The sequence below is a fragment of the Calypte anna genome, chromosome 2 (genome assembly GCF_003957555.1).
Source record: "Calypte anna isolate BGI_N300 chromosome 2, bCalAnn1_v1.p, whole genome shotgun sequence".
NCBI classification, from domain to species: domain Eukaryota; kingdom Metazoa; phylum Chordata; class Aves; order Apodiformes; family Trochilidae; genus Calypte; species Calypte anna.
The window spans coordinates 130,395,245-130,409,751 of NC_044245.1; the positions used below are offsets into that span (position 1 = coordinate 130,395,245).

The 14,507-nt window shown below is 44.8% G+C and overlaps 1 protein-coding gene across 1 annotated transcript in view; it reads right to left on the minus strand.

Moving 5' to 3' along the window:
- Positions 1 to 7,319, minus strand: part of SNX31 (sorting nexin 31) — a 30,521-nt gene extending 23,202 nt beyond the window's left edge. Inside the window, 4 exon segments of the mRNA XM_030444702.1 lie at positions 1,467 to 1,531; positions 2,680 to 2,794; positions 7,108 to 7,182; positions 7,254 to 7,319. Coding sequence (XP_030300562.1) covers positions 1,467 to 1,531; positions 2,680 to 2,794; positions 7,108 to 7,182; positions 7,254 to 7,319 — 321 coding nt within the window.
- Positions 7,320 to 14,507: the final 7,188 nt, after the last annotated feature.

Genomic DNA, 14,507 nt, shown 5'->3' on the forward strand with positions numbered 1-14,507 from the left:
GAAATAACTTTGTCAGAAAATCAGTTGGTAGTGTTTGAGGGCAAATTCCATGCATTCCTGGTGGATTTAACTTTAGAAGACCTGTTATCAGTCTAAGCCTCAGTAGTCAATGCTGGGTATCATCTTCAGGGCTATAACAGGCTATCAGAACTAGAGAGACTTCTCACAAAAGAAACCCCTAATCAGAAAGGCACTTTTCGTTCACTGTCTTGAGCACTTCAATGGATCTGAATTTAAGAAGCTGTATGTAAACAGTGTCATTTTATTTATGATGTATATGGGTAACCACGCCCCCCCCCCCCCTAGAATTTATTAAGAATGCTTCTTCACACCACTTTCTACATTTCTTCTGAACCTGAGCCCTTGGGTCACAAAATTGTTATTTGGTCCTTCAAAACTTTGCTCTGCAAGCCAGGTTACTGCAGCACCAGCAGCATGCCAAGCACTTTCCAGAAAACTAAACAAGCATCTGCTCCCTGAACATGCTTCATCACACGGCCATCCTCATAAGAACCACAGCAGCTGAAAAGGAGGGAAGGGACATATGGCATTTTGCAGTAGTCAGACACAAGCAAGAACTCTCCAGGCTCCAGGCAAATGAGAAATCCAGGAGCTACATTAGGCCAGGCCTACAGAGGAGGTGAATATCCTGTTTCTTAGTAGGGGTTATTGCTTTCAGCTCCACATCATGCTAAGGCAACCCACTGACTGTCTGGTTGAAGTCAGTCTGCATCAAGATAGTGCAGGCTTCCAACCAAACACACCTAAGAGTCCTTCAGGAGTCATGGCTGTCTCCTGATTTCATGTTTGTGACAAAGTTACATTATAGCAGACCACACATATACTAACAAAATTTGATGATTTTTCTCTCTTCTCCCTTTCTACTCTCTCCCTCCACCTGCCCATCCTTGCCAAAGAAAGATTAGAGATGTAAAGAACTGCATAACAATAGCTATCAAAACTCATCTTGGTTGCAGCAACCCAAATACATGCCAGATTCTGCCCATCACTACAGCTGCAAGATAAGAGGACATGACATTTTCACAGCAGTCATCAATACCCTTATCAGCCCAAAGCACTGACACTACCAAAAAGCATTTACAGTTGCAAAATCCGAGAATGTGGGTAATCCTCCTATTGAGCTCACACAAAGACTCTTCTGGGAACAGTTTAGAATCAAAAGATTGATCAGATAAGCCACAGGATATAAAAACAAAGCAAATAGTTCTTTCTATGTGAGAAACAAGTTTATACATGGGCAAAACAATAGCAATACTATTATTATTATTGACACTCAGGTTCCACAGAGAGCACTCTGTCATCGGAACTTGCTGCTTTACATGACAGATCAATATACTAAGAACACAAAGAGAGGAAGATAGCAAAGGATAGCCCTGAACTCAGGGGCAGGATATTATTTCAACTTTCATATAACAAACTATTTGGCTGAAAAATTGAAAACTTACCAGCTGCAGCTTTTTGAAGAAACCTATGAAGACATCACTACTGGTAATATTTGAATTCAAAGTAACTGTAAAACAAGAGGAAAAGGGGCAGAGAGAAAACCAAGCTTAGCTGAAAGATGAACACTATGGCTGGTGTATGAATATAAGAGGTGTACAACATGACTCTTGCTTAAATAGTCAGTGCTACTTTACTCATCCTTTGGGTTCTGCACAGTTACATTTACTACCTTGTTGTTAAGGCACTGAAGCCTGGAATAGCATGAGATACATGCTGCTCTGCTGTTCTCCCCCCAAAGCAAGACTACAATGAGGCTCTTGGACACATAAGTCCATGGTCACTCATGGTCAGTAACTTTGAAAGGAACTGTTGAATACTCAAGTAAAAAAAAAAAAAAAAAAAAAAAAAAAAAAAAAAAAAAAACCAAACCTAAGATTTTAAAGACTAATCTTGGGTTTCTGCTTTTAGGTCTTGGTACAAACTATGAGGCCAGAGGCTACAAAATGTCCATAAGCTCCTCCTCTCACACTACCTTCTTTTTGGGTTGTTGAAATGGTTTGGGATTTTTTTTCATATTTCTTGACTCACATGAAACTCATGAGGTGTGTTCTAGGAGGATTCTGCAGACCTGGTTTGTAATACAACACATTGCAACCAAGATGTAGCTTTTCTACAAACTCTTCTTTTATTTCTCACAGGTCTGCCTGGAAGTTCTTCAAGGTTTATGCAGAGCCCAGTTCCGTATTGCGCTTCTACCAGTCCAAGCACTTGTGTTCTGCCTTCCTCTTTTACCCACCAGCCATGAGCTCCCAAATCCAGCCCCATATCAGCTCTGGAGCTGTAAAGCAGGAGGTATGGATAGCTCAGCTCACTGTTCCAGAAGAACAGATAACAGCCAGACTGCATGCTGCCACCAGAGGGTCAATTTGGGTTAAATTTAGTGTGAAACTGCATTTTTACCTTTTGAGAAAGATGCAGAAAGGCAGACACTTCAAAAATAAGAGGAGAAATACAATATACTACTGTTCTAGAGCAAGAGAACCATCACAAAAAACAGGTCTGCAATGCTTAGCCCCCAGCCTTTTAGGTATATCCTCTTCAGCTCAGTGTGGATAGTGCTGTGTGACTGCACCCTGCAGTCACAATTGTAGATGCTTCATCAAAGGTTTAAGCCCTACATATGAAAGCTGTTCAGGTCAATAGAGCCACACTCACCATTCTGAAGGTACTGCTCCAGCTGAGATTGTCTTTCATCTGCCATTGATTTGGTCATTACCAGGTAAAGCTTTGGAGGGAAACCAGGCACAGCACTCCCAAAAAGTTGCCTCAGCTAGAAAACAGCCAAAGGAAATCTCTGCATCAGTGAAGAAGTATTCATAGTTTCCAAGGAGCTTTCAATGCTCTCTTGTTTTGACAGCAAGATATGATGTCCTGCAGAGGGCACAGTGATGCCCACCCAGCCCCTCCCTGATGGCTCTCAGGGCTCACAGTGATTTGAGAACCTTTCCCCGGGCAGCCACCAGACAACAGCCCAAGTAAACAACCTCTTCTGAAGGATATCTCACTTTTACAAGTCTTACCACTTCTGAGCTCTTGTTCCAAGTCAGAAAAGTATTAACAAGCATTGAATTAACCTTATCAGCTAGGTTTTAAACACCTCAGAGACAAATAAGGAATGGTTACAGATATCTTCTCTTTCCAATACATCCAGAGAGGATTTCTTTGATGTATATCCACAGAACTACTTTTTAAGAGCTGATTACTTCTGCCACCTTAGAGACTTTCATTGTTTGGCCTGCTAGAGGCAGTATATTTATCATCTGATCTAAGATATTCAAAGAAAAAAAAAAAAAGGAAAAAAACCATAAAACCAAAACACAAACCACCAAACAAACACAAAACAAGAACAAAATCCAGATAATCTTTCAGGAATATAAGATACCTGTAAGTTTGAGTCTTCCTCCAGCTCTATCAACTAGATAAAAAAAATATAATGCCTCTGTACAAACTCTACCTCATTTATAAGCAACCTGAGAGGACTAGAGGACCACAACTGCATTCCCTTACCGTAACATAAGTAGGTTTGAGTAGTAGCTCATCACTTGGAAGTGTAAACGTTAACTACTATGGGCAAATTCTCTCAGGAAAAGGATGAGCTATGTTTACCTTATAACATTAACATTACTAAACATAGCAAAATATAGTCTGCCTGCATTCCTTCATCTCTATAAAAAAAAATGAATGGCATCTGATCAGTAGAATGAGATTCCTGTAGCATGCTGAAGCATAACTACTAACTGAATTTTCAGCATCAGTATTCAGTTCATAGAATCATAGAAAGTTAGGGGTTGGAAGGGACCTCAAAAGATCATCGAGTCAAACTCCCCTGCCAGAGCAGGGTCACCTACACACCGGACCAGGTAGGCTTTAAATGTCTCCAGGGAAGGAGACTCCACAACCTCCCTGGGCAGCCTGTGCCAGGGCTCTGTCACCCTCACAGTGAAAAAATTATTCCTTATATTTATACAGAACCTCCTATGCTCCAATTTATAACCATTGCCCCTTGTCCTACTGTTGGTCACCATTGAGAAAAGCTTGGCTCCATCCTCCTGGCACTTTTTCTTACATATTTATAAACATTAATAAGGTCACCCCCCAGCCTCCCCTTCTCCAAGCTGAAGAGCCCCAGCTCCCTCAGCCTTTCCTCACAAGGGAGATGTTCCACTCCCTTAACCATCTTTGTGGCTCTGCACTGGACTCTCTCAAGCAGTTCCTGGTCCTTCTGAAACTGAGGGGCCCAGAACTGGACACAATATTCCAGACGTGACCTCACCAGGGCAGAGTAGAGGGGGAGGAGAACCTCTCTCCACCTGCTGACCATCCCCCTTCTAATGCACCCCAGGATGCCATTGGCCTTCTTGGCCACAAGGGCACATTGTTGGTTGTAATTCATTAGATTTCTCCCTGCCCAACTCTCCAGCCTGTCCAGGTCCCTCTGAATGGCAGCACAGCCTTCTGGGGTGTCAGCCACTCCTCCCAGTTTTGTGTCATCAACAGACTTGCTATAGTACACTCTATTCTCTCATCCAGGTCATCAATAAATATATTGAACAGTACTGGTCCCAGTACTGACCCTTGAGAGACTCCACTGGAAATAGACTTCAAACTAGCCTCCATCCCAGTGACTACAACCCTCTGGCTTCATTCCTTCAACTAGCTCCTGATCCACCTCACTACCCAATCATCCACACCACACTTCTTCAGTTTAGCTCCAAGGATGCTGTGGGAGATGGTGTCAAATGCCCTCCTGAAATCAAGATAAACTACATCCACCTGGTTATATCCTCAGAGAAGGCCATCAGGTTGGTCAGACATGACTTCCCCTTAGTAAAGCCACGTTGACTGCTCCTGATAAGTCTCTTGTCCTTGATGTGCCTGGAGACAGCACCAAGGATGAGTTGTTCCATCACCTTTCCAGGGATGGAGGCAAGTCCGACCGATCTGTAGTTACCCAGGTCCCCATTCTTGCCTTTCTTGAAGACTGGAGTGACATTTGCTTTCCTCCAGTCCTCAGGCATCTCTCCTGTTCCCAAAGACTTACCAAAGGTGATGAAGAGCAGTCTGGTAATTCAACAATAAGTGTCCTGTGGAAGATTACATTTTCCCTCTGGCCCTAGCTGCCCAAGTCATTCACATGACTCCAACAGCTGATGCTTAGAAAAAAGTTTACTACTGCAAGAATTAGCAATGCTTTTTCCTGCCTGTTGGTTAAAAACACAAGTGAGGCATATTCTCCAGCTCCACTTTCCCTACATTTGCAAGACACCATTGTTTCTGAGTTCTTGATTATCAGATATGTGTGAATTGCTCCAAGATACACAGCATAGAAGAGTCAGATAACACTGCATGCTTTGGTTTTATGTAAAGTTAACAGTAAGAGCTAGTATAGCATGCTTTTTATCTTCAAAGTCCTTAACATGTATGATCTTCCCGTGGGGACTGAAAATTATTATCTCTGGTCTACAGGCATGCAGACTGAGGAGATACAGCAAAAAAAATTACCAGGGTTCAGGAAGCCAGAGCCACACTGGCAACAAGGAGGTCTGCTCTCCTACCTCTAGGTTCAGGCCAAGCCTCACCTACAAAAAGCTGCATAATCTGTAATCATCAGTTTGCACAAGTCAAGCCTCTGGTCTCGAACACCAAGAAACACCAGAAACAAACCTTCTACTCTGAAAAAATAGAGTTGCATTATAACTATAAAGCTACTATGTATGGGTTATATACAGAATGATCAGGCCTCTGGGAATTTCCTTCTGAGTTAAACATTAGATTAAACATTTTTAAAAAAGGAGGAGATGCCATTCTAGTCTTAAAAATATTCAACGTGAAAGTTAAAATATATGTATGCAGAAACTGTCCAAGCAATCAAAGGTATAACACTATTCTTGTACATGACTGGCTAAAGGATGCTGCTAACAGTCAGTAGAAGTTGGCATCATAACCAGAATCCACTGGTGTTGCATTTCACCCTTAACCCAGCAAGGAAGATGCCGAGAGAAGAAGCATTTACCTAACCCACTACCATGAGAAGCATTCAAACAGAGCCCTAAAACAGGGTTGTCAAGGTAAATTAAGGCTGCTCAGCAGGAACAACAGTGTGCACCCAGACTGCTGGAAGAGTTGGGAAGAGATTTTGCTTGGAGCTAAGAATTGGCAAAAGCCAGAAAGATCCGGTTAGCAAAGAGAAAGCGGGTGGCCACTCTGCCTCCACTGAACAGCTCAGTCTCACATGCACCCTTTTATCTTCCCAAGAAAACCAGATGAAAGACAAAAAGGAAAAGAATAGAGGTAACTGGAACAAGAAAGAAAACAAACCCAGAGAGAACAACAGGCAGATTCGCCCTGAAATACTCCAGTTAGTTGGGACCACGTATTATTCCCTGATGCCACTATTCCTTAGTATACTTCAGGCCTATGGTCCAGCTGTTCTGTGATTGCCTCTATGGAAAGGGTATTCCTGAGATACCTGCTCAGAAAATTCAGGCCAAAGTATCCAACACTTAGTTAACCCCTTACTTGTCAAAAAAAACCTGAAGATGCCTGGGCAATTTCTCTGGACTGACCTCCATGCACTTCCTAGAATTGTTCATGGGGTTAAAGACCCCAGTAAAGAAGTTGCACCTCTCTCCCAGAGGCGGATGAAAAAAGGCATTTGGAGCCCACAGCTGATGTTGCTTGGCCACTGTTCCCCATTCAGCCTGTTTACTATACCCTTCTGCCCCATTTCGTAGCTTTTTTTTTTTAAATATTTGCCTCTGAGTTGCTGCTGGGTTTCACCCCGCATGCACAGCGGGTGCCCCACGAGCAGCAGTTGGGGCAGCAGAGCGCCGGGCGGGCCCGGGCAGGGTGCCAGGGCCGGGGGGGAGGGCAGGACTCGGGCCGGGGGTCCGGGACAGCCTGATTGAAATCTGAGCTATCTCGGATGCGGGCAGGGGCAGCGCCTTGCCCTTATCCCACACTGGGCCCGTGAGGACCGGGAGAGCCCCTCCCGCTCCGCAGCCCCCATGGGGGCCCGGCCTGGCTGCGGGGCTCGACGTCCGCCCGCACCCCGGCAGGGGCCCCCCCCCCCCCAGCCCTCACCTGCGCGTCCCATCGGCGGAGCTGGCTGTGCAGCGCCATGCCCAGCAGGAAGCCCTCCAGGCACACCGAGTGCAGCTGCAAACACAGCGCCGCCCGTCAGACCCGCACCCGGCCCCGCCGAGCCTCGCCACCCGCCCCACGCCCACCACGTAGCGGCCCCCGCGTCTCTCCCGCAGCTCCTCGGTGGCTGCGATGCTGAAGTGCAACTTCATGGCGAGACGGGGCAGTCCCCTCAGAGCCAGCGGCGGGGCTGAGGGAGGAGGTGGGCAGCGCAGGTGGGAGCGGGCGCAGGGAGAGCTGCCCGATCCCTCAGGCACTGCTTCGGCGGCGGCGTTTATCTGAAATCCCTCCAGAAACGGGGACTGCGGGGGGGCGGCCCCGCCCCGGGGAGAGGAGGTGGGCTCGTTAGGGTGGTCGGTAAGCAGCGAGCGGTGCCCGCTGGGGAAGCGGCCTGGCGGGGAACAGCGTCAGGAGCGCCCCGGGGCCGCGAAGGGAAGGAGGTGGCCGAGGGGCCCGATGGCAGCAGGAAAAGAGACCCCCGAGTGACAGCTGACTGCGAAGTGATGGTAATTTTCTGTTTTTCGAGACACAAGAGCTCGGGGCCGTCTGGTGGAAGGGGTACACAGCAGGTCTGTAGGAAAAGCAAGTCCTTTTTTTTTTTTTTCACACGCTGCCACACTGGAGGTCAAATATATTTAAAACAGCAGGTCTGCTTCTGAGTTGGGACTTTTGTTTATTACTAATTGCTAGACAATAAAGATGAGCTATGGTTGCTGTCATAGCTTCCTTTATGGTATTTCCGATACATTAAAAGGGAAAGGGAGGGAAAGGTGCTGCTGCCCCTTCCTTCTCCTGTGGAGCACCAGAGATGTCCCCGCAGTCACCCCCGAGCAGTGCTGCTGGAAACCCACAGTGAGTTCATCGGTGTGGGAATAATGGAGCTGGAATGTCTCCCTGCAAACCGGGGCCCCACATAAGCACAGCAGTCTGGACTCACCGGAAGAAAATTAATTGGGGAAGGCCACAACTTACTGACTGAGCTGGGGAAAAGCCCTTCCAGCAGAACAAGTTTTGTACCTATTTTTTTCAGGAATTTAATTTCAGGATTAAATGTGGGCATTCTGGAGGAAATGGAGAAAAGTGAGTAAAGTAACATCGTGTATCATGTTTGATGATGTGTTTTTATTCTTCATCTGTGCAGCCAAATAAAACTAGTCTGACGACTTCTGGAGTACCCATCCAACAGGCCTCTTACAAAGCCCTGCTTTGTAGCTCCTGGTGTCACAGGTGCCCTGTGGAACCTGGGAGATGAGGCACAGACACCCTGGGGACTCAGTCCTTCCTCGTTGGAGCAAGGTCCCTGAGTATTCAGTGTTCACATCCCAAGCTGCTTCGCAAATCCAGATCTCCACCTGAAACGTGGGAGACAGGGCAGGTGTGTGATGAGTTTGATGGAAAATATGAAGTATAGGCAGCCAGAGGAAAGTGCTATGCTCCAGGCCAAGGGCAGGAATTTTCTACTTCTGATGTTATTTTTAGATTGTGGTCTTTTCTCATCTGCCTGAATCTGGTTCCCCTCTGGAATACCACAGAAGGGGAAAGTGATCTATTTTTGGTGACAAATCTCTAACAGTGGCAAGAGTCAGGATTAAGCAAGCTTCCACTTACAGGTCTTACACTGCAATATGATTGGGGCCCACTTTTTGAACTGTAATCTCTGTTTTCTGTCACGTGCTGACTTCAAGTTTAACCTAGACTGCATGTAACCCAAGGTCAAAGTTACTGCAGTGTGGCACAACTTTTGTTTTCTGGGCATCATTCTTGTTTTCTGAATGCTCAGATATCACATGGAACATTTTAAAAAGTAAATACCTCTGTAAAAAAGTAAATACAGCTATAGCCAGCTGGAACATGACTTGATTAGGAATATTTCTTCAACAGGTTATGTGGGAGCAGTACACTATTTGGCATAGATACACTGCTCTTAATGTGCAACAGGCCCATTATGCTGTCCCAGCTTGTAATTGCTTTGCTTTTTTTTTTTTTTTTTTTTTTTTTTTTCTTAATGGCTACATTCAACCCCCATACAAGTGAGAAACCTAAGAAAAGTTTCAAATTGTTTTTTTAAAATAGTCCTTTTTTTGTTCTTGTTGCCCAAGTCCTTCAAAGCAAGCTCCAGCTACTCATGCCACAGAGTCTCAGAGCTGCCTAAGGAGCAGCAGTGAGGCTGCTGATGTGCTGAAATCTCTGCCTGCCTTGCTGAGTGTATTGGGTCTGAGTAGCAAGGTTTTAGTAGTGCAGGGGCTACAGGGGCCAACCAGAGGTGGCTTCTGTGAGAAGCTGTTAGAAGCTTCCCCAAAATCTGATGGAGCCAGGGGCAGCCAGCTCCAAGGCAGACCCACCACTGGGAAAGGCCAAGCTAGACCTTGGGATAACATCTTTTAGGAAGGGAAAGAAAACCCCAAACTTCTGTGCAACACCAGCAGCAGCCAGAAGAGAGGAGGGAGAACATGTGAGATCAACAGCTCTGCAGACACCAAGGTCAGTGATGAAGGAGAAGAGGAAGAGGTGCTGTGGGCACCCAAGCAGATTCCCCTGAAGCCAGAGGTGCAGCTCATGGTGAGACATGCTGTTCCCCTGCAGTCCATGGAGGGTGGCAGTGGAGCAGATATCCAGCCTGGGAATGACCCCACACCAGAGCAGGTGAATGCCCAAAGCAGACTGTAGTCCTTTTGGGAACCCAAGCTGGAGCAGGATCCCAGAAGGATCTGTAGACCTATGGAGAGAGGAGCCCTGATGGAGCAGCTTTGCTGGCAGGACTTGTGACCCTGTTGGTGGAGCAGTTTGTTCCTGAAGGACTGCACCCCATGGAAAGGACTCATGCTGGAGCAGTTTGTGAAGAACTGCAGCCCATGAGAAGGACCCATGTCAGAAAACTTTGTGGAGGACTTTTTCCAAGTGGAGATATGCCATGCTGGAGCATGGCAAGAGTATGACGAGAGCACCCAGAGGAGGAAGAAGCAGCAGAGATAAAGTGACAAACTGACCACAGTGCCCATTCCCCATCCCCTTGCACTGCTGTGGGAGGAGGAGGTAGAGAAATCAGGAGTGAAGTTCACCCCAGAAAGAAGGGAGGGGTGGGGGAAGTTGTTTTTAGGATCTGGTGTTGTTTCTCATAACCCTACTTGGATTTGACTAGTAATAAATAGAACTCATTTCCCCAGGCTGACTCTGTTTTGCCCATGATGGTAACTGGTGAGTGATGTCTCCCTGTCCTTATCTTGACCCACCAGCCTTTCCTTATATTTTTTCTCTCCTTTCCAGTTGAGGAGGGGGAGTGCTAGAGAGCTTTGGTGGGTATCTGGTGTCCAGCTTGGGTCAAACCAGTGCACCTAGCAGCCACATCTTAGCTTTTTCTTGTGTGCTCCTCCTGGCTTGCCAATTGAGAAATAACCTGTGAAAAAGGGAGACAGTGAGTGAGAGGCTGACTTGCAGCTCAGAAAAGGTGCTAAAGTCAGCTGACAGGAGCTGAGCTTATAGGGATTCTCCAGGTTTCAAGACTTCACATGAGAATGGGGAAGTTCTAGACTCACCTTGAGCTACAGATCCTCTTGTAGTCAGCATGCTGCCTCAGAAACTCCATCAGAGAAGACCTGCAGCATTTCCCAGCCAGACTCTGTAGCCCTCCTATGGCTAACATGGAGTGAGGCTCCTAGCTTCACTTACTGTCATGTTGATGAGGCAGCTAATTGATGTAACGGGGCATAGCATGTAATTCAAAGTTTTACATCATTAGAAGTAATCAGAGAAGAACTGAGACTTGAGAGTAGCCTCCAATTCTGGTAAATCTAGGCCTATGCTGCATTTACTTAGGAGACATTTCTAACCTCAAATCTGACTCTCAGGAGCAACCTGCATGCATGGGAAGCTGAGGAGCTCATTAGTAGTTTAAGCTACTCCAGCAGGGAGTGAAAATGTTGCTTGTGTTCAGGGAGCAATACCAATGGAAAAATCAGTCCTAGAAATAGAGCCTCCTACTTAACCCCAAGTAGGGTGGTCAGAACTGCTTTGCCACATATCTGAAACATGTTCTTATTACAAAAACCTGCTGCACTGTGGTCCCAAGGGCAGTACTGTGGCTCTCTGTAGCATGTCAGTTTGGACCACAACTGCTGGCCCAATCAAGAAAAAAATACAAATATTTGTTGGGTTTTTTTTTGTTTTTGGTTAGGGTAAGGTGGGGTTTTTTTGTGTTAGTTTTTATATATATATATGTGTGTGTGTGTATATATATATATATGTTTGTTTCTCCAGTTATTCCAAGCAAAAATGTGTCTAATAGATGCAGAACTCAGAAAACCTTTTTGCTAAGAATCCTAATCCAAAATGGTAAGCCACAGTCTTTCAACATCCAATTGTCCATAGCAATTGTTAAAAATGTGTCCAAGAGGGAAATGCATTTAGATGGGAGGAATGATGGTATTAATTTTTCAAGGGTAGACACCTAAATAATGTAAACTAATAACTGCAATGACATTGCCTGACTCGAGAACATCTTTGCTCTCCATCATCTTGCCCCTTCCTTTCCCAGCACCCAGTGAAATCCGAATTTCCTGGACTTCTGCAGAGCAGCCAAGAGAATGCATGCAACCCAGGTTACCTGTGCACCAAACCTTTGGTTTAGTTGCCCATAAAGCCCCATTCTACTTGGGAAAGCGTGTGGTGAATATACCACCATTCTTTCATTCAGATTACCACTCATTTCAAGAGCAGGCCCTGAGCATTTGCTGTGGTTAGAATGGAAGACAGGGAAGGACTGAAGGAATGAAAGACCAGAGGATGCAGCAAAATCAGCTGCAGGGCAGTGGAGGGTCAGTGTGAGCCTCTGACACAGGCTAGAGGGAACCTGTGACAGAAGGAAGTGCTGTCAGTAAGGCTGCCCATGAACCCAAGGGAACAAGGCACTGCTGCTATGCAGTAAAGTGATTTTTCTGTGTGGTGCATAGTTTTACAGTGGTATTCCAAAGATAGATTGATAGAGGCACTTCCAAACACATTGTTCACTATCTCATAAGAAAAAAAGAAAAACAAACTAACAACCAAAAACCTCACAAACACTTCCCCCCCCCCAACTGATTAAATAGGCATCTGGGGTATGTAATGGGGAATTATGATGTGATCAAGAGCAGGAAGAAATATACCCAAGCTTTGTTTTCTTACCCCATCATCAGAAACTCAGTAGAATTGCCTCACTGTTTCATTCCATCACAAATGTTACCTTGTATTTCAGGCTGGTACAGATCCTAGTGCTTGACACACCCACAAAAGCCTTGTACAAAGCTGGAAGAACATCCCTTTCCCCCTTTTTCAGTTTCCCCTTATGCAAGAGGCTAAATAACTTCCACATTCTTACTAAACATAAAAATTATCTTGATTTAATTCCAGCAGACTCGCCAAAGGCACAATACCTCTTATCTGGGAAAACAAAGAGAAGTGAGGCAGGCTCCTTCTTTTCTGCTAGGGCACTGAAACTCCTGCAGATAGTTAGGTTTTTATATAATCCTTTAGACCTCCCACTGAACCTTTAATATCATGCAAATCTTCAACATTTCTATTATGTTGCTAAATAATTTTGTCTTTTAAAGCTGTCTCCAAAGTCTCAATGTTATTATTGTTGACATTACATAAAATTAGTTGTACAGTAGCCTATTGCAATGTATATATCATGATGTTTGAACCACCACCTTAGTAGCATTTATTATTAAATTTCAAAAATTCTTAGTCATATTCTTCAGCAAGATTGTAAATTAAAGACTCACCAGTCTGCCTCCATCAGGACAGGACTAAAATAAGAACTGTACAAGCTTAACCTAATGCATTTATAATGAGTGATTTTAAATAGGACTCATTTAAATCAGATTTCACCTCTGTTCTAGGCTTATTTCTCAAGATCACTTAACAGAAGAAACCTGGTCTTAAGATCCTCGCACAAAGCAAAAACCAGGGCACTCTTGAACTGTCTTCTGAGGGTCACAAGACTGCAACAACAGGTTCAAAGAACACTGGCATTCCCCCCATGCAACATGGATTACAGAGTGCCTTCCAGAAAGGACACACTAACCCCTTCCTGTGATTCTGTAGAAAGAAACTGGATCCTTTCAATACATCAACTGGAACCAAGTGGATCACAGTGTCTACAGGTCTTGCCTTTCTCCATCATGAACAGATTGACACTCCTTTCCTCCAGCCTGCCAGGTTTTCCTTTCTTCTCTGTAAAAGGGGAACATGCAATCTTCCCTCCTTCCTTTCTCTTCCTGAATTATAAATGTTGATCAAACAGCTTCCAGAGCCAATTACAGGCTGAACTGGGTACAAAATGCCATTTGTACTCTGCAAGTCTGCAGAAAGTACTCCCTCCTTAAAGGAAGGGCAGGGGAGGAAAGGGCTCAGCTGCAGGATAATCCATCCATAGATGGGCAACTTCCATGTATCTGCTAACTTACACAGTGGAAGTGGTTTGCAACAAAAGCTCTTGTTACTTTGTCTCTTCTCCCTTAAGCTTTAAAGTTTTCATCCTGAAAGCCTCTCAACCTTCGGGAGGTCCTGAAGCAAAGTAAGTATCTCATGGGTGGTATCAGCTCTCCTCACTTTTGCTGCCACTGGCCACTGGTGACTAACACAGAAGCTGACCTGCAGGTCCTATCAGCCCTAAGCAAAGACAGCTTTATTTCAATGCTATTGTACACTAAATCAGATTTAGATCAAAGCAGTGTTTTAGAGGCACTCCCCTTTAATTCCATTTAAAAAATGACAGTCAATACCAGGATGAACCACGAAAGGGTCACCTTTCACAGGAAGCAGATTCCTGGAACCAGTAAACCAGTAACAATTATTTCACCATGCACAAATTTGATAAAAACCCCATGTTTTGCCCAAGATGAGTATGCAGAGCTCTGTGACATATTGCAGGTGGAAGTTATACTGAAAATATCTTTGTAGTGATATTCATAAGGAACAGTAACTGCAGATCACATTCTCATTTTTCAAATCTGCTGATTTAAAGCACCCTAACTCTATCCTTTTTCAGTAATAATTACATAATTCAATTACCAAAGGGCTAGCTGAGAATTTCCAAGTTGCCTCTGACAAGGATTTGTTCAGCACATTAAAAAATGCAAAATGTAGCAAAGCCAGAATTAAACTAGTTGGTCTCTTAGTAAGAGCAAAAATAGTAACAGTAGCCATTCACTTGTTAGGGAACAGCACTGAAAACACCTGACTGGGAGGATCAAGCAGTCCTTTCCACAAAGGACTTTTGCTGTGTCTTAAGTATCATGATCTTTGTAATGTATTTTAATACATTACGACCTGAAGGCTTATTTGTTTTATCCTAGGAATAC